At 39.0% G+C, this 24963-nt stretch overlaps 1 protein-coding gene across 3 annotated transcripts in view; it reads right to left on the bottom strand.

Moving 5' to 3' along the window:
• Nucleotides 1–4280: 4280 nt before the first annotated feature.
• The window catches only part of LOC129734465 (small conductance calcium-activated potassium channel protein 2-like), a 33200-nt gene continuing 12517 nt past the window's right edge, over nt 4281–24963 (bottom strand). Inside the window, exons 3-4 of one of the 3 annotated variants that reach the window (XM_055698012.1) lie at nt 13738–14156; nt 4281–5482 (exon numbers count right to left, since the gene is read on the bottom strand). In XM_055698012.1, the coding sequence (XP_055553987.1) occupies nt 5473–5482; nt 13738–14156 (429 nt within the window). In that variant the 3' untranslated portion in view covers nt 4281–5472. Of the gene's footprint in view, nt 5483–7353; nt 12104–12505; nt 14157–24963 lie in introns of those variants that run through there. The other 2 variants (XR_008730058.1, XR_008730059.1) reach the window with 2 other exon arrangements.

Here is a 24963-nt window from a genome sequence, read left to right as displayed (position 1 = left end):
AACTGCTGCACCACACCTTGCTAACCCACCACATCCTGTTTGCCCACCTTGTTAAACTGCCATGCCACGCCCTTGCTGATGCACCACACCCTGTCTGAAAAAAAATCCCTAGGAGTTTCTTTTATAGGTGTGGGTGCTTGGTGGTGGTAGCTCTTGGCCCTGCCCGGGTCTCATCAGCTGCTCTCGCATGAGCTGTGGGCTCCTGGCAGGTCTTTCCACTCCCCTAAGGTTTCCCTGGTTCAGGAAACCCATCTCTACACCGCACTAGAGTGCTCCACTGTGGATCGTGCTGGCACTGGAGCTGCTTGACTAATCTTCTGTTTGACAGACCTTTAATACCAAAACAGATTTGGAATCAAGTACAAGTGCATAAACTGGGATACTGAGCCAAATCTGAAATTTTGGGACACTAATGGCCTATTTTGAAGTATACCAAAATATAATACTCTGACTCACAGTTGGTCAATTTTCTTGGGTGATGCTCTCTCTTGCTAGGCATGTTTATTGCAGCAGGACTTAATTGCTGATTTGGGCTACTAGAAAGTATTGCAAAACAAGTAACAGCTAAACTCTTAAACCTCTTTCTGAAAGTACTCTACTAGGCATATTGTTTCTTCTGGGAAAAAGAGAGGAGTGAATGGATAACAGTTCTTAAACTGTTCAAAATGCAGATGTTACTGTCTGGAGATGGAGGAAGGTTCTGAGTGGTTCAGTGAAAGCAGCATAAATAATTGTGGGGTTTTGTGGGCAAATATAATCTTTAAGAAGAATTACAAGAATAGAGCAGAAGGGCCATAAGCTGCATAAAAAAGATTTCCAAAATCCACAGTACCTGGAGAAGTGTGAGCTACTAAAAACAGATTAATTTCAGATAAAGTTAGGTCATGTCAGGTTCTATAATTTACTTTTGAAAAGATGAAAAAGCTATCCAGAGCACAAAACTATGTTCTGGGGGAAAAAAAAAAAAATCAAAGTGAGTTTCAAAGTGTATTTTCATTTGGTAAGTCACAGTTAAAAAAAAACCCCAAACACACCAACCTTAAGGTCAATGACAAAGTAATGTTATGTTTCATGGATCAAATGGGTCTTTGTAGTATGAAGGTCAATACTGCAGGTAATACTTCTTAAACAGAGTTGTTAATGGATAACATCACTATTGTTTCCAGCTCTTTCAATGCTACCAAAGAATCTGAAACAGAAAATGTACAAAATGATCAAATTCTGAAATTGTGGATGCTTGGGAGGTTGGTCTGAGTAAAGAGAATTTTTAATGTTAAACTTAGTTTTAAAGAGGAATATATACTAAAACAATAGCAAAAATGAGCTTCAATGAGAACAGCAGAAAAAAACCTAGAAAAAATCTTTGAGAGGAAGACTAATCTTAAAGTGGAGCTATGTTACATAAATATAACTGAGTAGTAAGTTTAGCTATTGTAGGAAAAATCAGATCTAAAATTGAAAGATAAGTAGAGTTATTACAATGCTAATACCATTAAAGAAAGTTAAAGCTCAGCAGACAAAAGTGCATATTTCTTTGCATGTAGTCTGAGCAGTTAGCAAATATGATTTTTATCGATTACCCTTTTTGGGGATTGACAGTTTGCATGAGTGGTTTGCAGTGCTTTGGTCTGTTAATTGGGTCGTGATGGGTGATTACACTGAACACTGTAATAGTGTGGCAAAAACATATCTGAGAGATCCTCAGAACACATTTGATAAAGCTTGCATAATTGATCTTTGTCTGTATCGCATCACAGTTTTTAGCCAGAGGTTAATTCCAACTTTCCGAATTCCTGAGAACCCTCCAACAGTTTATGTTTTTTCCCCCAGTTATTCTGCCAGTGAAGTTTTCCTGTTTTTCCTTCTTTATTCCAGAATAAGGGCTCTCAGGCAAAATCTAGTTGTCTGTATCTTCAGGACTAGAATATTGAAAACACTTTTTTTTTTTTTTAAGGAGCAGGGGGAGTTCTTAGTTGTCTGAAGTATTGCTTCTAATCTTGTAAAAAAATCATTTTTAAATATATGATACTTAAGTATAGAAATATTTGTGAGCTACTGCAGGCATTTTCATCTGCCTCTAACCATGGGAGTAGCTTGGGAGATGTAGGATAAGTTATGACATGCAGGTAACTGAGCTATAAAGCATCACAGATTCATAAAAATTATCTTGTGTTTGAAAAGTTATCAAGCAATTCTCTGACCATTTTTCTTTGCATCAGAGTGATGACAAATAAATGAACAATCACTTTAGTTTCCCCATCTAGAACACATGGATCATTATCAATGACTCTCCTTCTTCAGAAGTTACCTTTGGTTGTTGCATTTGGCTGCTTCTGAATGTCTGGTTTCAAAGCAGTGGTTAGGATTTAGTGCTGCTACTCCAGTAGTGGAAGTGCTAAACCTGCTTATCTTTTGTGGTTTTGTGGGATGGCTTGAGGGAGGGAACATTCACCTGATGTTTCAAAATCCAGTCTGTTTTGCATCCTTCTTATTCTTAGCTTTAATAGTTTGGCAGTAGAGAATGGCATCAAGGAAAACATACAGAGAAAATATCTAGGCCACATTAGAAGACCTGAGGAAAGACAACTCTCAGTCTGTGGAAGAAATAACCAGAATCAGCTGACTTGAAAACAAAACAATAAGTAAATTAACTGATTGCATTTCATCCTTTTTTAGGAGATAGCTGTCTGAATTTACATGTGCTTGATGTTACTTATCAAAGAATTCATCTGGAGTGGAAAGAGGGAGAGGACAAATGTGGAGAGATTTGCATAGTGCTTTCCTTTTCTGTGGAGAGTGGGAGAGCAGAAAGGAGAATCCACCAGAATATGCAGGGAGAAAGGATGAAGAAAAAAAGAGAAAAACCTTAGAGGGAGAAGGGCAGTTCTGCAAGAGTAGGAAGAGTGAGAGAGTGTATAGTTTCAGTCCAAATATAAATTAGCACAAAATAAACTATGAAACAATATTTCACACAAAAAATATTTTTCAAAATAAAGCTGTCGCCCCAAAGTAAGGACAACATGAGCCTGGAAACCATTATGACATGAGAATTAGATGGAAGAGACAATGTTATATCACAAACCTTGTCCTTAACTCTGTGCTGCTCTTGCTGTCTCTCTCTTGCATGCTGTCTCTCTCCCCCCCTCTCAGCTGCTCTCAGCTGCTCTCACTCTCATGCTAGTTTTCTTGCTGTCTTGCTTTCTTGCTCACTCATTTTCCCTGTTCCTTTATCTCTTGCTTGCTTTCTCTCTCTCATGCCTTTTCTCTGGTGCTCTCTCACTTTCTCTTTCTTTTGCTCTCACTTTTCTCTCACTCTCACTTTCTCTCTTATCCTTTCTCTTGCTGTCAGTCACTCTTTCTCTCGTACTCTTTCTTGCTCATGTGCTTGCACTCGATTTCCCACTCTTGCTCTCATTATTGCTCATTCTCACTTTCTCACTCTTGCTCTAACTTGCTCTCACACTTTCTCACACTCTCTCTTGTTCTAGTGGTTTCACACTCCCGCTTGCTCACTTGCATTTTCTTGCTCTCTCACACTTGCTCTCATGCTTGCTTTTGCTCACATGCTCTCTCTGTCTCTCACTTGCTCTTGATTTCCTCTCTTGCTATTGCTCTTGCTCACCTTGAGCTTGCTTTCTCTGGGTCTTACTTCCTTGCACTCACTTGTTCATTCTCTTTCACTCTCACTTCCACTCTCTTGCTTACGCTCACTTTCTCATTCTCGAGCTTTCTCACACACTCTTACTTTCCATCAATTTATCTTTTTTTTCTCTCCATCTTTTGCTTTCTCAACGTCTTGCACTTTCTTTTGCTTTCTCACTCACACATTCTTGCAGAAGTGTTTGCTTGTGCTTTCTCTCACTTGCAGTCACTTATGCCCACTTGATCCCATCTTACCTCCCACTCATGCTATCTCTCATGCTCTCACTTTTCTTGCCTTTGAGATCTCTCCCTCTCAAATTTTCTCTCTCCCTCTTGTCTCTCATACTCTTGCTCCTAATCACTTTATTCTGCTCTCCCTCCCTCCTGCTCACTACCTGGCACACACTTTCTCACTTTACTACTTTCTTGCTCTCTTTCTCACATTACTGTGACTTCTACCCTCTGCTCCTGACCCCTGGTAATATAGTTAGCACATAACTGGTGCCATTGTATAAGGCAAACGGCCATTCTCTGTGACCTAGCAGGTCACGTACTAGTCCCCTTTCCCCTCATTATCAGGACCTGAAGGTCCTGCAAACCAAGTAGACAAATGAAACAGATTTTTATTCCCCCCACCCCACCCTCAAGATTCCTGGGCACCAGGCCAACTACTCCCCTCCTTACCAGCCTTGAAGGTCCCAGGCACCCAGCCAAACAGGTGGTGGTAATGACCCCATCACAGAACAGGGAAGCGTAGCAGCACACAGAGCGCTGTCTATAAAAATCAAGCAGTTACAGGTCTTAAGTGGGAACTTGGACTGGAACTGCTGCTGACCAGCAAGATCCGTGACCTCCCAGTGGCCAGGGACGCTTCCACCGTTGTCTGTTTCCTCCGAGGACTAAGTGACTCATATTCTTTTATATGCTTTTCAAGGCTAGATTATGATTGTTATACTGGTACGGCAAACCAAGTATTAAGACTTGACCCGATCTGCAGAGGGTCCAGGTGATTAGAAACCATAAGCTAAGCTGTGCTATGCTACTTATAAAATTGTGCTACGCTGATTCTGCTTGTAGAAATCCTGTGCTATTCTGATCATAAATTCTATGCTATGCTAATCATAAAATCCTATTAAAAACAAATAAAGCTTTAACTGTAAATGCAACTTAGTGTCATCATCATTCTGCCAAGGATCCCTAAAAGAACCTGTCTGTCCCCTCAGTGTCAGGTGACAGTTAGGTAAATTCAAGCCATTTTATTATTCAGTATAAGGATACCACACCAAACTATAAAGATAAATAATATTATATGCATGGAACAGACAAGCAGAGATTAAGTGACTTTGTTCAAGGTCACAACACATCTATAGGATGCATCCTCTATCACCTTTAATATTCTATATTTTTATGGATTTATAAATTATTTGTATACATCTAGCATACTCTGGTTGGTATACTAAAACCTTAACTTCAGTGTTCTATACTGTCCATAAAACTATAGCCTGTTACCTGAATGATAGCAAAGTATTAGGGTTGATCCTATTAAAACCATACTAACATTCTCCGAGTCTATTTTTTTTTTTATTTTCCTTATGAAGAAAATGAAAATGAGCTTCTCTACTATGCAGTTCCTGGTGCAGATTGTTGTGTCTCCAATGGACGCTGGAACATCATGCCGCAGCATCTGCTTCTTGACTGTCTGTGCAAGATCTCATTTTCTAAAAATCAAGAACAATCACACACCTTGCCTTCAGAAATACGATCACTGAAGGTACACTATTGCATCAGCAGGTCTTCTGCCTCCCAACACACAAAGAACAGGGAAGGCAATCAATGCCATCTGCTTGCAAGGAGGTATAACCATTAGAACAAATACCACTAAATGCAGTACTATCAAGAATTATCAAGCAAAACTTTTGTCAAACGCTGGTATGCTTGGAAAAGGAAGAAAATTAATGCTGCAAGTATTAGTGAGCTGAAATGCCTCTTTGGTGTTAAACTAAGTGTAACATCATGTTTTGAATGCCTCGGAAAGAATCAACTGCAAAAGATTCCACTTTCACATCAAAGTTTAAACAGGCAAGGATACAATTTTAGAAGCTCATTAGTCTGAAGGTGTATGATGATTTTCTGAAAAGATGAGTGATTAAAAATAAGGTAAAAAGACATTTGGGCACAAATATTTGATCTGAAATCTCACTGTTCAATTTCAGAACACGTGGTACCCCTACAGTTATGGATTGTGGGAAGATTTTCAGGCTATTATCTAATGCATTCTTCAAAATACAGGATAACATAAAGAGATCACCTTTAACTCAAGGGATTAGAACAGCAGGTAACTTCTGAAACACAGGTAAGAGAGAACTTGTTTTTTATTAGAAGACCATTACTTCATGTAAATCATCTGCAATGTCATTTCCCACATATGCTACTGGAGACTCAGGAATACACAGCCTAGCTCCTGGTTGGCACTTAGGTCACCAAGGAAAACATTTTGGATAATTCTCAGGTCAAGTCAATTAAGCTAAGTGACTACACAACTGATAAATTTCGGTTATTCAGTAACAACAGAGAGTGTGCCTGACTGAAAGAAAAGGGACAATGAACATCATCCTTTGTTAACTACCAGAAGCAAGCCTGAAGCAGCAAATGGATGGTGTGCTTGCCAAACAGCACCTGCGATAGCATAAACCCCACATTCTCCTACCACAACCCCACTGCAAACCCAACCCAGCAGTTGGCATGCAATGTTTTATAATCCCTTTTAAGCTTCCCCCTGAGATGTTACCATAGCCAAATATTAAATTTGAGAAGAAGCCACTGAACTTTCTGACACGACTGATTATTAACCAAGATACTTTCCATGTTCTTCCATGCTCTTCTCCAGAGTTGGAAAGAGAGAGCAGCTTCTCCTCTTTAAATCTCATATCCTATGCCAGTCCTACTAGAGAGGTGTCAGCAGTAGAAAACAAGCCCAAACAAGGAAAACTAGTGTTCAGCCAACATCCTCCTCTCCCTTCCAACAGCATCAAGCTGCAATGGGACCAATATTTTTCTTCTCTCTTTCACATCAAATCCTTCTATTAAACACTTATACCAGCAAACCTTCTGCCCTAATGCTTTATCTTTAATCATTCTGTCATTTCTTGTTTATGTATTACAATATGTCATATTGTTTCAAAGACAGCATACACTATGTATTTTACAGGTATTTTCACCTTCTGCAGCTCACAGACTACCTTCTGTAATCTTCTGCAAGTCAAAGTTACTTGTAAATATTTAGTGTATTAATGGGGGGGGGAAGTCTTTAAAAAACAAATAGAAGAAAAATCAATCAGCTGTTTTATATCATAGTAACTGTAAGACATCTCTCCCTCTCTCTCTGATAAACACACCAAGATGATTATGAATTGCTCTTCATGCACACCTGTGGTGGGTTGACCTTGGCTGGTCACCAGGTGCCCACCAAGCTGCTCTATCACTCACCCTACTCAGCAGGACATGGGGGGGAAAATATGACAAAAAGCTTGTAGGTCGAGATGAGGACAGAGAGATCACCCAGCAATTACCGTCATGGGCAAAACAGACTCGACTTGGGGAAGATTAAATTAATCTATTGCCAATTAATCACAGAGTAGGATAATGAGAAATAAGAACAAATCTAAAAACACCTTCCCCCCACCCCTCCCCTCCCTTCTTCCCAGGCTCAACTTCACTCCTAACTCTTCTACCTCCTCCTCCTGACACTGACCTTGGTGTCTGCAGGGTTGTTTCTCTCACGTATTCTCACTCCTCTCTCTCAGCTGCTGTTGTGCAGTGGTTTTTTACCCTTTCTTAAATATGTTATCACAGAGGCGCTACCAACATTGCCAATTGGCTCAGCCTTGGCCAGCAGCAGGTCCATCTTAGAGCTGGCTGGAACTGGCTCTGTCCAACATGGGGGCAGCTTCTGGCATCTTCTCACAGAAGCCACCCCTGCAGCCCCCCCACCCTTGCCACATAAACCCAATACGCATCAGTAACAGTGGCTGCAGATGTTTCTCTGCCATGCCACAGAATCACAGAATGGTTGAGGTTAGAAGGGACCTCTGGTGGTCATCTGGTCCAACCTCCCTGCTCAAGCAGTGTAGAAGAATGGCTGCAGAAGCATGGCCTTAGAATCTCTGAAGATCTGCACAATCCAGGCCTGGTATTAGAATAGGCCTGTAATCAGAATTGTACTGAAGTTGCTGTGCTGAAGTTAACAAGAAAGGTAGCCTTGAGCTATTCTTGAATCCTGAGACCAAGTAATTATGTTGTGCCAACAGGCAGTGGCTGTAACAAGTTACAGCTGCTGGGAAAGCAGGTGCAGGGCCAAGATAGGGAGCGGTATGGGAATATAGGGAGTAACAAACTACAAGGCTGAATCATAGCAACACAATTATCTACATGGATAGGATGCTTATTTTAGTCATGATAATTAGGGGTGTGAGAACCGCGCACGCTTAGAGACTAATAACCAATCATATTTCTGCTTTACAAATATGCATGTGTATCGATTCTATATAAGTAGTGTTAGAAACTAATAAAGTTGAGCAAGATGCATAACTCATATTGAGCGTCTTCTCGACTCCGGCGAACCCTTCTCCCAACAAAGCAGGGCCACCTAGAGCCGGTTGCCCAGGACCATGTACAGATGGCTTTTGAATATCTCCAAGGAGGGAGACTCTACAACCTCCCTGGGCAACCTGTTCCAGTGCTCAGTCACCTTCACAGTAAGAAAAAAAAAAAAAAAAAAAAAAGTGTTTCCTGATGCTCAGACAGAACCTCTTGTGTTTCTGTTTGTGCCCATTGCCCCTCGTCCTGTCACTGGGCACCACTGAAAACAGCCTGGCTCCATCCTCTTTGCACCCTCCCTTCAGGTGTTTATATACATTGATGAGATTCCCCCCTGAGCCTTCTCTTCGCTAAGCTAAACAGTCCCAGCTCTCAGCCTTTCCTCATAGGAGAGATGCTCCAGTCCCTTTAATCATTTCCTAGCATTACAAAGCATATTTTCAGACACATACACCACTCCTTAAAACTGACACTTAAGTTTGTATCCAAGGTTCATCCCAACCACTTGGCATGATTTGCATGACTACACAGCAGACACAACCATTTTTGCATCCATCGTGAAAGGCCTTGAAGCCAATGAAAGCCCATTAGCTCCCACAGGTTTTGCATCAGCTTCCAAACCAGGCTATAGCCCTGTGACACTAATGTCATCTATTCCTGTTCCTGCTGTCATCCTAATCAGGTAGCTGGCACTCTGGGGCCTAAGAAATATTTTTTTATCATTCTTCCCAGTGGTCAGAGACTGGTCTCTTTTGCTGTCTCAGCTCGGCACCAAAAGATATGCTTATGCACTGTGTCCCGCATTGGCCACACACACATCATAAATGAGAGCATAGCACAGAGACACCTGCTTAGTGCCAGCCCGTTCCAACTCAGTCTGATATATGTTCACGGCATAGCATCATGCTTAGTGCTAGTACAGATCTAAAAGGAGTAAAATTGTTTGACACTACTAAATGGTGGATTTTAAGGTCCCACCACCTGGCAGATGCATTCCCCTCTGCGAGTGAATTAAGACTACAGACTCTCACCTCAGCCTTCTCCACTTCAGGCAGCACGTTTCCAAGGAGAAAACAATGCTGAGTTCAGGCATTACTCCTGCCTGGGTAGTGTTCTCAGCACAAGCTCTTAGCACACTCAGTATCAATTGAAACTGAATAGTTAAACTGCTATATCAACACATGCAAACATTAATCCTCATCTGAACATCAGGAGCTTTCAGAAGTCCTTCCTCCCCTCACCACCCCCACCCCCCACAAAAAAAAAATATTAAATGTATTAGTACTGCAATATATTATATGGAAGTTTTATTCTCTGATACCACCGTGCTAAGCGGCACGCAATATACAACAAAGATAGCCCCTAACCCAAAAGCTCGCAACTTAAGTAATCTGAAATAGTTGCCCAATTTATGTTGCAGCAATAGATTCAGTTTTCAATTAACATACTTGGATTCAGTGGACCACTCATGGAAATCCATAGGAATTTTACCGATGGATTTTATTTAATACAGAACAAGGCTTATAAACAAATATTGGATATCACCGAGATAAACCCACTGTTTTATAGAAAAATAACTACAAGTAAATTCATATCCTATTTTCTAATTCAGGAATGGTTTTGATTGATCAGCCTACAAGGTCTGTACTGGTATAACATCACTGTTATACTAGTATAAACAAAGTTCAAAAAGCTGTCTGGGTTTCAGTGCAGAAATAAAATTGAACCTTTCCGGAAACACTAGTGTCAGAATATTGGAATTCCTGTATTTCGGGCCAAAATGAGAGAGTGCCTTGTCACTTGCAATGAATTTAGAAGAAAAAGCATCTTTCCTTCTAACACTCTGTTACTTCTTGCATTGCATTTATGTGGCAAGGCTTTTGGTAGTGGGGCAGAAGAAACCACAGGGGTGGCTTCTGTGAGAAGATGCCAGAAGCTTTCCCTGCATCTGATAGGGCCAATGCCAGCCGGCTCCAAGACGGACCCACCGCTGGCCAAAGCTGAGCCCATCCGTGATGCTGTTGGTGCCTCTGTGATAACATATTTAAGAAAGGGTAAAAAACACTGCGCAGCAGCTTGAGAGAGGAGAGAGAAAATATGAGAGAAACAACTATGCAGACACCAAGGTTAGTGAAGAAGGAGGGGAAGGAGGTGCTCCAGGTGCCAGAGCAGAGATTCCCCTGTAGACTGCAAAGATGACCATGGTGAAGCAGGCTGTCCCCCCTGCAGCCCATGGAGGGCCCCACACCGGAGCAGAGGAGCCCACACCAGAGCAGGTTTTCTGGCAGGACCTGTGACCCTGTGGGGAACCCACGCTGGAGCAGTCTGTTTCTGAAGGACTGCGCCCCATAGAAAGGACCCATGTTGGAGCAGCTCTTGAAGAAATGCAATCCGTGGGAAGGACCCACAGTGGAGCAGTTCATGAAGGACTGTATCTTGTGGGAGGGACCCCACACTGGAGCTGAACAACGGCACGAGGAGGAAGGAGTGGCAGAGGCAAAACATTATAAATTGACTGCATCCCCTGTTCCCCAACCTCCCTGTGCTGCTCAGTGGGGGAGGAGGTAGAAGAGTCAGAAATGAAGTTGAGCCTGGGAAGAAGGGGGTTGGGTGGGGAAGGTGGTTTTAGTTTTGTCTTTGTTTCTCACTGCCCTACTGTATTTTTAATTGGCAATAAATTAATTTAATCTTCCCCAGGTCAAGTCTGTTTTGCCCATGACAGCAATTGCTGAGTGATCTCCCTGTCCTTGTCTTGACTCACAAGGGTTTTCATTGTATTTTCTCCCCTCTGTCCTGCTGAGGAGGAGTAGGGAGAGAGTGGCTGAGTGGGCACCTGGCAGCCAGCCAAGGTCAACCCACCCCTAGAATGCTCCTTCTGTCCCAGATATGGGAAATATTTTGAAACTATAATATGTCACTGTTAATGTTTTCAGAACATGATTAGTCTTGCCATAACATAATTGAACAACATCGATGCTACTGTAACAAACTGCATTCCAAAATTCTGGCAATATTAAAAATAAAAGCAGCAATGTCAAGATAATATCTACATTCAGTTTATAAGATAAACTGGTTTTCTCCATAACAGATTGAGAAGTAATGCAATGAATAACTTCCAAAAGTAACCAGACCATAACAGCTTGCATTTTAACTGATGATTTATATCAGCTAGCCATCACAAATAACTCCCATAAACGGTTTCCAAAGTAGGCAAACAGGGAAAGGAAGAAAAACATGCCTGTTTCTCACTTTCTATATCTTTCACTAGCCTTTCTCTCTCTAGCTTTTCCCTCTATCCCGCCTTTTCATTCACTCACATTCTCACTTTTGCTTTCTCCCTCCCTCTATTTCACTGCCTCTTCATTTCTTGCTTTCTTTCTTGCTCTCTTCCTCTCCATCACGTTCTCTTTTCCGCTCTTGCTTTCGCCCCTCACTTGCTCAGTATTTATCTCCCCCCCACTTTTTCTCTCTTCAACTTGCTTTGTCTCGTGTGCTTTCTCATGCTTTCTCTTTCTCTCACTTGCTTTTGCTGTCTCTCTTGGTTTGTCTGTCTGCTCTCCCTCTTCCCTCCCCTCTCTTTATCTCACTATTTCTCCATCCCTTTTTCTCTCTCCTTCTCCCTATCTTACTCTCCCTCTTTCCTTCTCCCTCTTTAACTCTCTTTATCTTTCTTTTAGTAGCATTCTTTCCTGTTCCTCTTTCCTTCTCCCTCTTTAACTCTCTTTATCTTTCTTTTAGTAGCATTCTTTCCTGTTCCTCTTTTTCTCTCTCTTACACTCTACCTCCCTCTCTCCCCGTTTATCTTTTCCTTTCCCTCTTTTTTCTCTTTCTTCCCCCTTCTCTTTCTTTCTCTGCCTCTTTCTAACTTTTCCTGCGACGAGCGAGGGGAAGCAAGCGGCCGACTCAATATGAGTGATAGAGCAAGCTTCGATTTATTACGGCGCGATTATGTCTTATATACAGTTCCAGTTAATTATGCCTACAAGTCATCTGCTGATTGGCTAAGCTCTAAAGGGTTACATTTTCATACGTCCTCCTACTTGCGGTTTCTGCGGATAGCTAGCTACATATTTTCTTTTCCTCTCTAGTCTACGCGAATTCCTCAAAGTTATTTACAACATTAGGCACAAGGTCAGTGTTTTTCTCAGCTTCCTTATCAGCATGCCTCAGCATAGCTGCAAGGCCTGCTTCAGCTAACTTACGCTAACTTTGTTTCACAAAGATCTTTAAGGGAGTCATGGCCATGATCACACAGCCTTTCTGCAACATTTTCCTTTCTCCTCCCTTGTCTGTCTGTTGCTTGCTCGCTCACTCACTTTCTCTCTCTTTTATCTCCATCTCTTTATCACCCTCTGTTTCTCTCCTTCCCCCTGTTGTTTTTTTTTATATATATATATCTCCCTCCCTCCCCCCATTCCTCTTTGCCTCTGTTGTGGGTTTACCCTGGTAGGCAGCTAAGCCCCACACAGCCGCTCACTCAGTGCCCCCCAGCGGGAGGGGGGGAGAGGATCGGAAGGGTAAAAGTGAGAAAACACATGGGTTGAGATAAAGACAGTTTAATAGGGAAAGCAAAAGCTGTATGCACAAGCAAAATAAGAAATTAATTCACTACTGCCCATCTTACTTTTCCAGGAAAGCAGGGCTTCATCATGTGTAACGGTTACTTGGGAAGACAAATGCCATCTCTCCAAACTTCCCCCTTTCCTCCTTCTTTCCCCTAGCTTTCATTGATGAGCATGATGGTATATGGTAGGGAATATCCCTTTGGTCAGTTGGGGTCAGCTGTCCCAGCTGTGTCCCTTCCCAATCTCTTGTGCACCCCCAGCCTACTTGCTGGGGGTGGGCAGAGTGAGAAACAGAGAAGGTTTTGACACTGTGTAAGCACTGTTCAGCAATAGCTAAAACATTGGTGTGCTATCAACACTATTTTAGTCACAAATCCAAAACATAGCACCATAGGAGTTACTATGAAGAAAATTAACTGTCCCAGTCAAAACCAGTACATCACCCTTTCCTGATCTTGCCAACTCCCCAACAACATTTTTTTTTAAGAAACAGGACAATAGAAGTCTAACTGAAAAAATACATTTTCCATTGGAATTTTCCATAGCTATTTTATCTACATTACTCTCAATAAATTTAACTCACAAACACAATAAATGAAAGCTGTTATCAACACAGAGTATCAACAACTGTAACTGTTGTTAAGAGACATTTTATGGTATTCCACTGTGTTTTAGAAAAGTTAAATGAAAACGATGAAATTAACTTGCAGTACTACAATAAGTGTTGTGGCACAAACTTCTCTACATAGATCCATCAGATTAAAAGGCAAAGCATTCCTGACAATCTGTGACAGAGTGAAATCCAACCAGCACTCAACATATCAAAGACCAGGAATCTCCATTCCATTAAATATTTAGGTCCTTCGAATACAAAACCAAAGAAGCAAAACAAGACAGGCAGACACAACTAACCAACCAAACAGAAGAACCTTACCTTTCACAAGCTCGGACAGTCCACGCAGCAATTATCCATAATGAGATACTAAAAACCAACAGTACAGTTCCTGGACATATTGTCATTAAAGTCTTCATAACAAAACGAGTATTGAAGTTTATCTTATTTAACGCTCCAATGCTTCTAGATGATGCATCAGTGAAAAGCTTGCTATGCAAAAGCATAACTCTGGCGATAAGATACAGCCTTAAGAACATTGGTATAGATAAAATGATATCCACATCAGCTGTTGTTGTGGATGGAGCGTAAGAAAAGGCAAGCCGGGCTGTCCATGTGAATGTATAGTTCCCAGGTATGGGATGTATAGCACATACAAGTATTTCCAAGCAGATAAAGAAAATACGCTCATAAGTCATGGCTATTCTCCAGTCATCTGCTCCATTGTCCACCATGAATAACTGAAACGATAAAATATAAGGTTAACTTTAGTATGCCATTAACAAACCTTGTTATAATTCCATTTTAAGATACCATCATTTTCAGAGCTGCTAATGACCACTAAAACCAAAATAAATATGCCATTTCAGCAAATTACATTACACTACTACATGAATGTAAATTCGGTTAAGCCATAAAGAATGTTTTTGTGCACTGCTTTTAAGACTGTATGTGAAACTGAATTTCCACATATTATTTACTAAGATGGTTTTCATATTTTTGTTTAATTGCCATTTTTGATAAAACAAAACTCTGTGCCAATTTAAACCTCATTCCTTCAAAATCAATTGCTTATTCAAAGTTCATAGGATTAAGAAGAATTTAATAAAGGCTTTTCAGGATGAAAATCTAGATTACAAATTGATAATACTTTCTGCAGTACAACATTAAGACTTCTTTAGAGCACATCAGTGCTTCAGACCTGTTGGGGCTCTTGCTGTATTGAATGATTATACTGAACTCTGAAGCAAGTGGAAAAATACTGAAGAAATAAGACGAGGTTACGGCCAGAACAGTGGGATGAAGAAAAAGGAGCAAATTGCAGATGTTTGCTCAAAAGCAAGGCCAACGGGACGTGATAAGAGGAGCTGGGAAACCGCAGAAAGGAGCCTACGTGCCAGAGAAAGCAGAAACAGAAATCTTCCCAGTAAACAATTGTTAACCAATCATATTATTATACGCTTGTAAAATAGCCAACCACATTATTGCACGCTTATAGAATGCCTTATAAAAGTCTACCTGGTTTGTACAATAAACGGATCAGATCTTGAATTCTGTGAGTATTTGAATCTGACTCCCGCTCGCCCGAAATGCCCGCAGCACAGACCGGAGAGATTATAGCTTCAGTAGAACTATTCAAGCTTTCTTCAAACTTTAGGTACTAACATAGACCGACGCAGGCTGCAAAACCATCCAAAAAAACTACATAAAGACTCTAAAAGATAACTCATAGTGAAGAATCAGCTCAACTGTACCTCAACTACTAGCAATACCTGAAGTAGCTGTCTTAAAGCTAGGTTGACCATGTCTAAATGAACTGTAGTCACACCTTCAAAAAACCAAAAATTAAAAGCAGAGGCCTGCAAACACCAGAGTAGCCTAGGCAGCCAGGTGAGGTTTATCAGTAGCTGAAAATTAAATGCACATGTATAGTAGGTCCTTGCAGAATCAAAGCCTTCAGTTTACCACCCAGGATCAAAAGTAATAAAACACTTCACACTGTTTAGTAAATGTTGTTCCTGAAGATTTACTAAGTAAATACTTAATTGAACAATATTTGTCAGTAGTAGAGAGTAGGGATATGCAAGGTAACTTTTCAAAAAAGCAACAGGAGAAGACCTTCACACCACTTCTAGTCTGAATCTAGACTCAAGGCTGTTCAGTAAATATGTAATCAGAAATAATAATTAAAAAAAAAACCAACCAAACTTTTGCAGGACATTTAAAATTATATTATTCAAAAACTTAGAAGTAATTTAAGGGGTGAAAAGGTGAAATACACAAAGAATGTCCTTCTGAACGTAAGAAAAGTACTTCCAGCATGCTATACGCCATATACAGGGCCAAACAAACAATTTCTCATCAGCATTGATTTTTGCCCCTTTACATCCTTCAAAAGTTTAGAAATGCAAGTCTGAACTCTCTGTATATGCCCTTTAGAGATCCAAACCCACATTCTACATCTTCCTCCCAACACATTCAGTTTGTCTTCCAGAAAATCCCTCGAGTTCTTTAAGAAAGTGGTAAGTTAACTTTATTGTAATCAGAGTGACGCTAAAAGAAAGAAAGAAGTTAACCACAGTAAGAAATAAACAAAGCAAAAAAACCCCAACCCAAATTATTTTATTTTTGGACCTGGTTTTTTGCTCCTTCATGTTCCTTCTCTTTATCTTAGGTATAGTTCTTACCTCCACTGCAATACTATTAAAGCCAAAGAAACACAGTGTTGAATTAAGCTAAAGAAACACACTCAGTGAATTCAACATATGCAATATGAGCACATACATTTTCTTTTGCCTGTGGTCTTTCTGAAGACTTCATATGCTACATATAAAAATGAAATTCATACTAGTAGGAAAGCAAATCTATTTATTTATTACCAAAAGACAGTTGTATTGCACTTAGCAAATGTACTATTTGATATAAAGGGCCAAAGTTTCAAAATAAGAGGCTCAAGTGCATTTGATTCTTGTAATTAGCCCGCCAATGCTGTCAGTCAGATCACACAAATAGTAAAATAGCTATAAAGAGGTCCAGGTATTTAGAGCACCCAGAATACAGATTAATAGTAACCAGTTTAACTGAATATGAGATAGATAATATCAAATCCCTCAAATGTTGTGTGGTTTTCTGAAGAAAAGAATAAATGAATGACACAGCTGACCATTCCAGTTCTCAGATATATATCAAATACATGTTAAATCAGCAGTATTTTAAAATTTCTTTTAAAGTTGCAGAATATTCCGGAAAAACAATGTATTTTTGTTCTTCCTTTTTACCTACCGTCTTCACAGATTTCAATATGACTACTATGTGCAGAAAGGCAATTCAAGAAAAATGATACCTTAAGTATTGATTCAATTCAAAAGATGAGAATAGAAGAATGTTGAGTTAAACTTAGACATCAAAATTTGATCTTACATTTCTCATAAAAGAAAATATTTAATCACTTTTTAAAAATCTGTAGGATGTCGTTATGAAACATATAATTAAGAACATATTCAGTTGTCAGCAGAAGAAATCCTAATATGCCACAAAGAAAGACGCTTCTCAGTAGTGCTAAGTGGAATGGGTTATGCTTGCAGGCACAGAAAAATCCTTATCGGCTTCCCTTGACTTTGGCTAAGCCAATTGCTTCTAAGAAAAATAATATTTGAAAGTGATAATGTCTTCAGCTGTCACATAATGAGATTTAAGAGGTGAAAACACAAAAGGTAGAAAGCACCAGAAGCCACAGAGGACCACAGATCCAGCACAAATATTCCAATTAAAAAAATAGCAACATTTCAAAATCATATTTATGAGGTAAATTTCCATACAAATCTGTGTCTCTAAATTCAGTCCGTGAAATATAGGAATATCAAACATGCTGGAACAAAATAGGCTGTGGATAAGAAGTCAATTGGGTTGTACTGTAAATAGATAGAAATTAGTACAGGATTTTATGTACATTTTATATGCTTGCAATTATGCAACCTCCTAAATGCAATTGTTGATTTTTAATTTGGAAAATGCAGTGGTATTTGCGTGTTCCTGCTTGCTTGGTTGTGTACGTTTACTATTCGGAAAGCAAGGAGGGAAAATGACTGGAGAGACAGAACAGCTGAACAGCACAATTAAAAGGGGGGGGTGGGGGGTGGAGGTGGTGTTGTGTATTTTTGATATGTTTATTTATATACATATATATATATACACACACACCCCCTCACAGCTGCTTTCAGTCAATTCTGTTATCGTAACCATGCATTCATTTTAAGATACTACTCCCCATTCAAATGGGGAATGATGCTAGTAATAAAAAGAGAACAAGCTCTTCCTATAAAATTGAGTCCTGCAGCCTATGCAGAAGGCCAAACTCCAGTCAAGGTCAAAGATATTATGCCTGCTCACAGCTTTCAAATTTCTTGTTAATTACTAGTCTAACACTGAAATCAAATTTAAGTTCTTCATCAATGTTCTGTAAAGCTTCTTCAAATACAGAACTACCATCTACTTTTACTAAGCCTGCACTCTGTAAGACAAATTAAAAAAAGTTATTTTCATCTGAAATTACATAATGCATTTCCAACATGTGGTATGTAAAAATAAGACATGAACCTTAAACTATAAATAAACTTGATGTTTCTAACACCATACAGTATAAATATAAAAATAGATAGTTTATCATAGATATTAATGGGTGTTTGTGTATTTACATAACAATTTGTGTTAAATTCATATAACACCAGACTAGGAAAAGAGAAACAAATTCAGAGTAGACAGATTGCACACAATGACAACTTAGATCAGAGACTCCCTGAAGCTACTTAAAAGAAGAGAAATTAATTTTGCAAATCATTAGTATATCAAAACAAATTCCTGGCAGGCTATTGACGTACGGAATTAAACTCTATAACTCAAAAGTTATAAAGTATGTATGTTTATAGCGTGCAGATGCACGGGGGATCACTCCACCACAAGCGTGCATGCCCGAAGTGACAAACCATCTCATATTTATACAATAAAACAAATGAATATTCAATTAACGCCTATACATTATACGTTACCTAAACCTGCCTACTCTTGCTTCGTATGTTAATTAGCTTATCAGTCCTTTGCCTGGAATGTGGTGGTCTTGCAAGTTTACAGCTAATTCATGTCCTTGTCGGCCATCTAGTTTTCTTTAGCAAGGAGATTTAGTGCTCCCTCTAGATAACATTGGAATGTTTCTCATCCTTTTTATAAATAGCCCCTTTTGTTAGAGGAAGAAGAACAGACTCTTTCTTTCATTAGTTATTTCCTTAAAACTATATGGTTACGGGACCAATCACCACACCTACACTCCTTGAGCAATCATATACAATCACACCTACACTCCTTGAGCAGACATATACAATCACACTCGATGTTTATTGTCCCTATTTCGCACTATTTCTTCATATCACTATCTGAGGACGTTGGTGAATGCAAAGTACAAGGAAATTGTCCAGTTTCTTTACAATCCTGGTAGAAGGACAAATGTGAAAACAGTATCACTGCTCTGCTGTAAGGAATAAAAAGGAAGAGACAAACAATGATAAAGTAGCATCAGCTGTACTCCTTGAGGCATCCCTTGCAGAAGGAGAATCAACTGTACTCACAAAGGCATGGTGGCAATTGTTTAATTTAAACCCCCAAATTTTAAATGGTTAAATACTGGAATCACTTTACCTTTATAAAAGAACTGATGGAACTATGACACAGACTAGCAAAAAATAGCCTCTGTGACTGCTGTTCTACCAAATTTATGACCAAACATTTTTCTATAGCTTCTAGTCCCCAAAGTATCACTTATGCAACTAAAAACAGCATTATAGTCCTCAGAGAGGAAGATGACATTAAGTACAAATGGTTGAAAATCATATGGTGGTCTGAGATAGACATCTCAAGCCTTTCCCTAACTAGGGGATGAAAAACACCTTTGTCCATCATCAGAAGGCATATAATCAAATGGTCTATAAATTATCCAAAGGCCTGTCTCCGATCTTGGAGAGCCTGTAGGAATTCCTGAAGACTCTTTGTCCTGAATACAGTGCCACAGAGCAGAGAAGTTAGCAAGTTTAAGTCTTATATAAAGCCATGAGGCATCAAACACCTTCTGCATGCAAAGCACAGAAATAATGCTTTTCACAAAACTACTTGAAAGCCTTGTTATCTTATATTTTCTAGAATGTTTCCCACACCCAGACTTAAAAACAAATTTTCTAGTAGGTCATTAGAAATTGACCCACAAGATTTTGTGGATATAGCTATCTACACAAATGAAACATTCTTAGTTTGTTCAAATTGGGAAGTTAGACTATTTTTCATATATGCATATGCACATGCATTCCCCCCCACCCCCCCCAATTATAAAAATGACAATTTAAAAGAATGATTGTAAAAGTCTGGTACTCAGTTTCACCATTTTTTTTTTTTTGCATTGTATATTTATTTAAATTTGGTATCTATGCAAAATGAGTTTTTCATGGTTATTGATATCTTGCTATACACGCTGTGTATGTCAGTGCATGTAAAGAAAATTTCATGTTAATGTGTGCTGGTAGCTAAGTAGGTTCGAAATGCTTCCCTCAAAGACAGCATTAAATCTGACCATCTCAGGGAGAGATGCATAACTGAGGCTCAGACTACTTATGGTCTTTGTGTACCATATTTTCCAAAGTGCAGCATCAAAAACTGCACATTAAAATACACCTGAATAATATACATCATAGTAACTATGACAGGGCACACTCAGAGAGGAACATAGCCACAACCATTTCAATAAACATATATGTGTTTACTCAACACACTTCTCAGGTTTGCCCATGTCTTTTTTAACCTCTCTACCTCAGATCATTATAAAAACACTAGCCCAAATACTCTATGAGATAACAAAGAAAGGACACGATCACATAAACTAACATAAGGTTAAATTCTGCCTCCCCATATTTTCCTTCTGCTCTAAATCAGATACCAACAGTATTCTTTTTTGCTTTCTCTCTCCAAAGATATTCTGAGGCATTGCTCAATATTTTTAAATGCTACAGGACAGACTTTCAGTTCCATCATTTGCCTCAAACAACTGTGAAATGGCTTAATCCCTGACAGCCTGTGGTGCCAAGGAACCATTATGACACTCAGCAATTGCTGGGACATATGGAATTTCTTTTCATGACGTTCTCCCTGTATGTATGTGCATCAGGGACCCCAATAACCTTCTATGCAGGTGATACTGTCAAGAAGGGAAATCCAAGGACTCCAAGGAAAAAAAAAAAAGGATGTTCTGAGATATCCAGATTTCTTCCCCAGTGCTATAGAGTAAAAGAAACTCCTTTGAGAAAAACATTATTTAAAAGATCTTTCATGAGGCAGTCTCCTACTTTAATTTAGTTTGGACTCTTGATGGAACAATCACACTTGAGCTTCCTCAGATTTTTAAACAATGGTGAGATATTTACTTATATGAATTTTCATGAGCCTTTGAACCAAATCAGAAGTCCAGAAATAGAAGCCCACCACTAGGGGTTACCATATTCATTTGAGATACTCAGTAGACCCATCAGTAAGTGACTGAATTAAAGTTACTGAATAAGGAGTTCTTTCAAACTCAGTGTCTACTAAAGGTATTTCTTCATTTAAATAATATTCTTCATTTAACACTTATTCTATTATATAATTTATTCAGACTCCACTCTCTCCAGCAGGGTAAAACACAATGAGAATAAGCTCCTTAAGTTACAACATTTAGAAAACTTCCATCCAGCACCAATGGATCCCAAAAGCTCCTGAGACTAGGGTTGACAGTCAAAAATGTTCTCCAAGCAGATGCAGAAGGAACATGACTTAGTAAAGCTCTGAATATAGCATAAGTGGAAGAAGATTAATACAGAAAGAACAGTTTAGGTAGGAGTCCTGTTCCTTTCCTTTGCACAAACATGCAAAACAGGAAAATGGGACCAGTGTACTAAAGAAGTATTTTTATTGATTTATACTATGCATTGATGTGTTATTTAAAAAATAAAGAATAAAAAAAGAAAAAGAAATGTATGTTATTACATAACAGATATGTTAACTAGTAAATAAACAGGGTGACCCAGAGCAATCCAGAGTAGCTGCTCCATACAATTGATAGAGATGGAATGAAAAACATACATAGTTTTAAAACCATACCATTGTTCCCAGAAATCTAAGGACAGAGCAGGTTATTTGCCTGTAGCAAATCTTTACAAAACATTCCACCAGCTAAGCTAACTTAAATACAACTTGTTTAGAACCTGACTTCCATCTGCTGACACTCCACACTACCCCCTACTTCTACTGGCCTGTTCTGGCTCACTCACTGCTGAGACTGTAGTTGGACATTAGCTATACCAGCTTTATTACACCTGAAAGGGAAAGTGGCAAAGAAATATTGAATGGATTGCTTAGGTTCCCTTTGCACCTTCACAAATACGAACAACAAATGACCACACTGAAAAAAATTACTATACTAATGAAATATTTCCAAAACAAAAACATCTCTTTAAAAACCTTTTCTGGTCTTGTAGGTGGTCTGCTATAACTAGTGCACTAATCTTAGCAGTAGTGGGATAGAAACATTAGTCACATTCCAGAGTTTGGAATGAATTTAGTTTTGCACTGAAGCAGCAATTCCAAGACTGTGTATGAAGAATATAGCACATCTTCCCACAAAATATCAGTACTTTTATATGGAGGTAATTTTAGAATGCATGTTATAAGAAACCTAGTGCTCTCTGTCATATTTTTCCCCATTTCAAGCAACTCAGAAATAAAGTGACTCTAATTCTACAATATTCTTGTGGAAGCAAAATTCACTGAGGAGAGCTATCTACATTTCAGTATTTTTATGTTGTTAATTTTAAATGATCATTTTACAGTTCTTGATTTAAGATTTCTTTTTCTTCATTCATCACAAAACTTAATTTGTTCTACAGGTCACTACATGAAGAACTGCCATCTCCCAACACGGCTGCTATCAGCCACTGTTCCCAATATGAGAGAAGTCTTACTCCCTTCAGGAAAGATCAGCTTCATTACTACTGGGAAAACTAGAACCAATTAAAAAAAGGATATATTCACTGAAGAAGTTGGCAATATTTTTGCAAGGGAATAAGGGAAACAGAAGTTAAAGGAAGAAATACCGAATCTGAAGCTAGATAAAATGAGCTAATTTATTCATTCTGCCAAAGGAGTACACCTGTGACTCTAGACTTAAGAACGTATTTTTAAGGAAAGATAAACCTGATGTCCTGATAAACTTCTAACAGCCTCACTAAAAATTACTCAGAACAAGGGTGCATTTGAATGGACAATGCTAGTTACTGTCAGGCCAACCATTCAGTGTCCTGACCATTAGATACAACCCCTTCCTATGTCCTAAGGGAGTCTGTTGGAAACAAGCATCTTCTACATTTAGTTTCAATGCAAAAGGCCTCAGATCCTTTCAGTTCATTAGATGCTTGACCAATGTTAAAGGATTTTCTATCCTGCCTTCTGTGTCTTATGCATTACAGTGCTTCTTTTCAGAGACAGTGGACACCTGTAACTTTTCCTGGGTCAACATGTTCTGCAGATATAATCTATTAAAAAATGTACTGGATGGAACTAAAACTAATATTTATCAAATAAACACTACTAAAGTTATAATTTAACAGATATGGTGTCTCTAGATTTCTTATGATCAGCATGCTTTTCTGTTGTATGGAATGTGTATTAAGCTTCACTGGTACAAGGCAATTTTCAAGCCTATACATGAAGCTACTGTATCCTGGACCAAAACTGGCACATGATGAGATTTGTTGTCGCCTAATCCAAGGCCTATTAAAATAAACAGAAAAATTTCAGTAATTTTCAACAGGTTTTAGGTCAGAATAAAATTATCACTCAAAGTTTATTTATTGATTTTCACCTGTTTATTCAACAGACTTCCTTTCTGTGCTCTTAATCTTCATTTGTTTTTGCAGCAGCAGTCCTAGCTGATGATTCAGCACACTTAAGCAAAGGCAAGTTAGACTTTTGTTTCTTTTGGCATGGAGTCAACAGAAGAAAGACAATGAGATAAACACGTACCACCACAGTGAAGGCAAAAGGATTACATACATATAAACAATTTTGCCTGCAGAATACCCATTAGTGCTTGTGATAGGAAACTGTAAGGGAGTTTAACTTCATATTTCTTAGAGGACGCAGGATTTTTTCTGAAGAGCTTTCCAATAAGATAATTAAAGCCCCGTAAGCAGTGTTTATTAGAATCATGCATTATGGAATTTATTTGCACAATAAGTCAAGAAATGTATTTATTAACACCCACTTTCCTAGTACCAGTTTCCTAGTACTGCCTGTTCCATTTCTTCAAGTTTTCAGGAGACAGGGAAAAGGAGAAAAGACTCTTGAGTCTTCAGCAAGATATTTGGGCTCACATGTGTGATAATTTTCCATAATGTTAATGAAGACTGAAAATGTTTCATTACGAATCTATTGGTATCACATGATTTTCCCACCACATCAGAACAGTCTAGGGACTGAGGGTGCTTTCTCCCTGGAGACCTGGAAAGTGATGGACTGAATTCTCAAAATGAACTCTGCTGTGACAACAATGGCTTAACCTTAACTTTGAAGTTTGCATGACTTTCCATAGGAGTTCTACTTGAGCACAAAATGACAGTCCAATTTATAAGTGTTTAGAAATCTCAATTCACATACCAAAAAAATGAAGATTTCTATTAATTTCTGCCAAAAATCAACAATTTTCATTTTTCTGTATGAGTGAGAGCATCTGCATCAAGGAGAGATGAGGAGAGACCCTGGGAGAAGAAGGGGGCCTGGATGAGGAGCCTGGAGAAAGAAGAATCTGGATGCAACAGAGGCAAGAAGCAGGGTGGACTGGCCTGAAGAGGAAACAGCATGGACAGTAGATGAACTTTAGAAACCTCGTGGGGGATTGGTGGCTGTGTTGGGGCAAGGTGCGGGAACTACTTATTGAAGTTAACCTGGGATGGGATGGTAAAAGCCTTGTTGCAGCTGGCTAGTTTTGAGTGTGCTGCAACAGAAGGGCAATGTTTATTTACAGAAGGGATACCCTAAGTAGTCCAGCACCAAAGCAAGAGTATCCCAGTGGACACGGTCCTCCTACCCTGTGATAGCCATCTTTCAAGAAATACCAGGCTGTGACAGAATACCCAAGAAAGGGGATTAAAGACATCTTATTAGCAACTTTAGAGAATTTTGGTTTTAATAATTTGTTTTGAGTAATATAAGGAAGGGCCAGTAAAAGTTCAGGAACTGTACATTATGAAAGCATTTCTATCTCCAGCAGTACAAGAGTGAGACAGAGAGGTCTACTTTCTCAGTAAAAGTAGAAAGAAAAATAAAGTAGCTTTACCATGTGAACTGTTATCAAAAAGTTTCTTAACTTCCACCTGATTATTAATCTAACAGCAAATTGCATTAGGGACATGTGGAATGAATCAATAAGTCGCCTAGAAACAACAATTTTAATTGCGTTGTATGCTGCTATTAATTATGTAA

This window comes from Falco cherrug, chromosome W (assembly GCF_023634085.1).
Source record: "Falco cherrug isolate bFalChe1 chromosome W, bFalChe1.pri, whole genome shotgun sequence".
Classification (NCBI taxonomy): domain Eukaryota; kingdom Metazoa; phylum Chordata; class Aves; order Falconiformes; family Falconidae; genus Falco; species Falco cherrug.
This window is presented reverse-complemented; position numbering and strand designations above follow the sequence as displayed.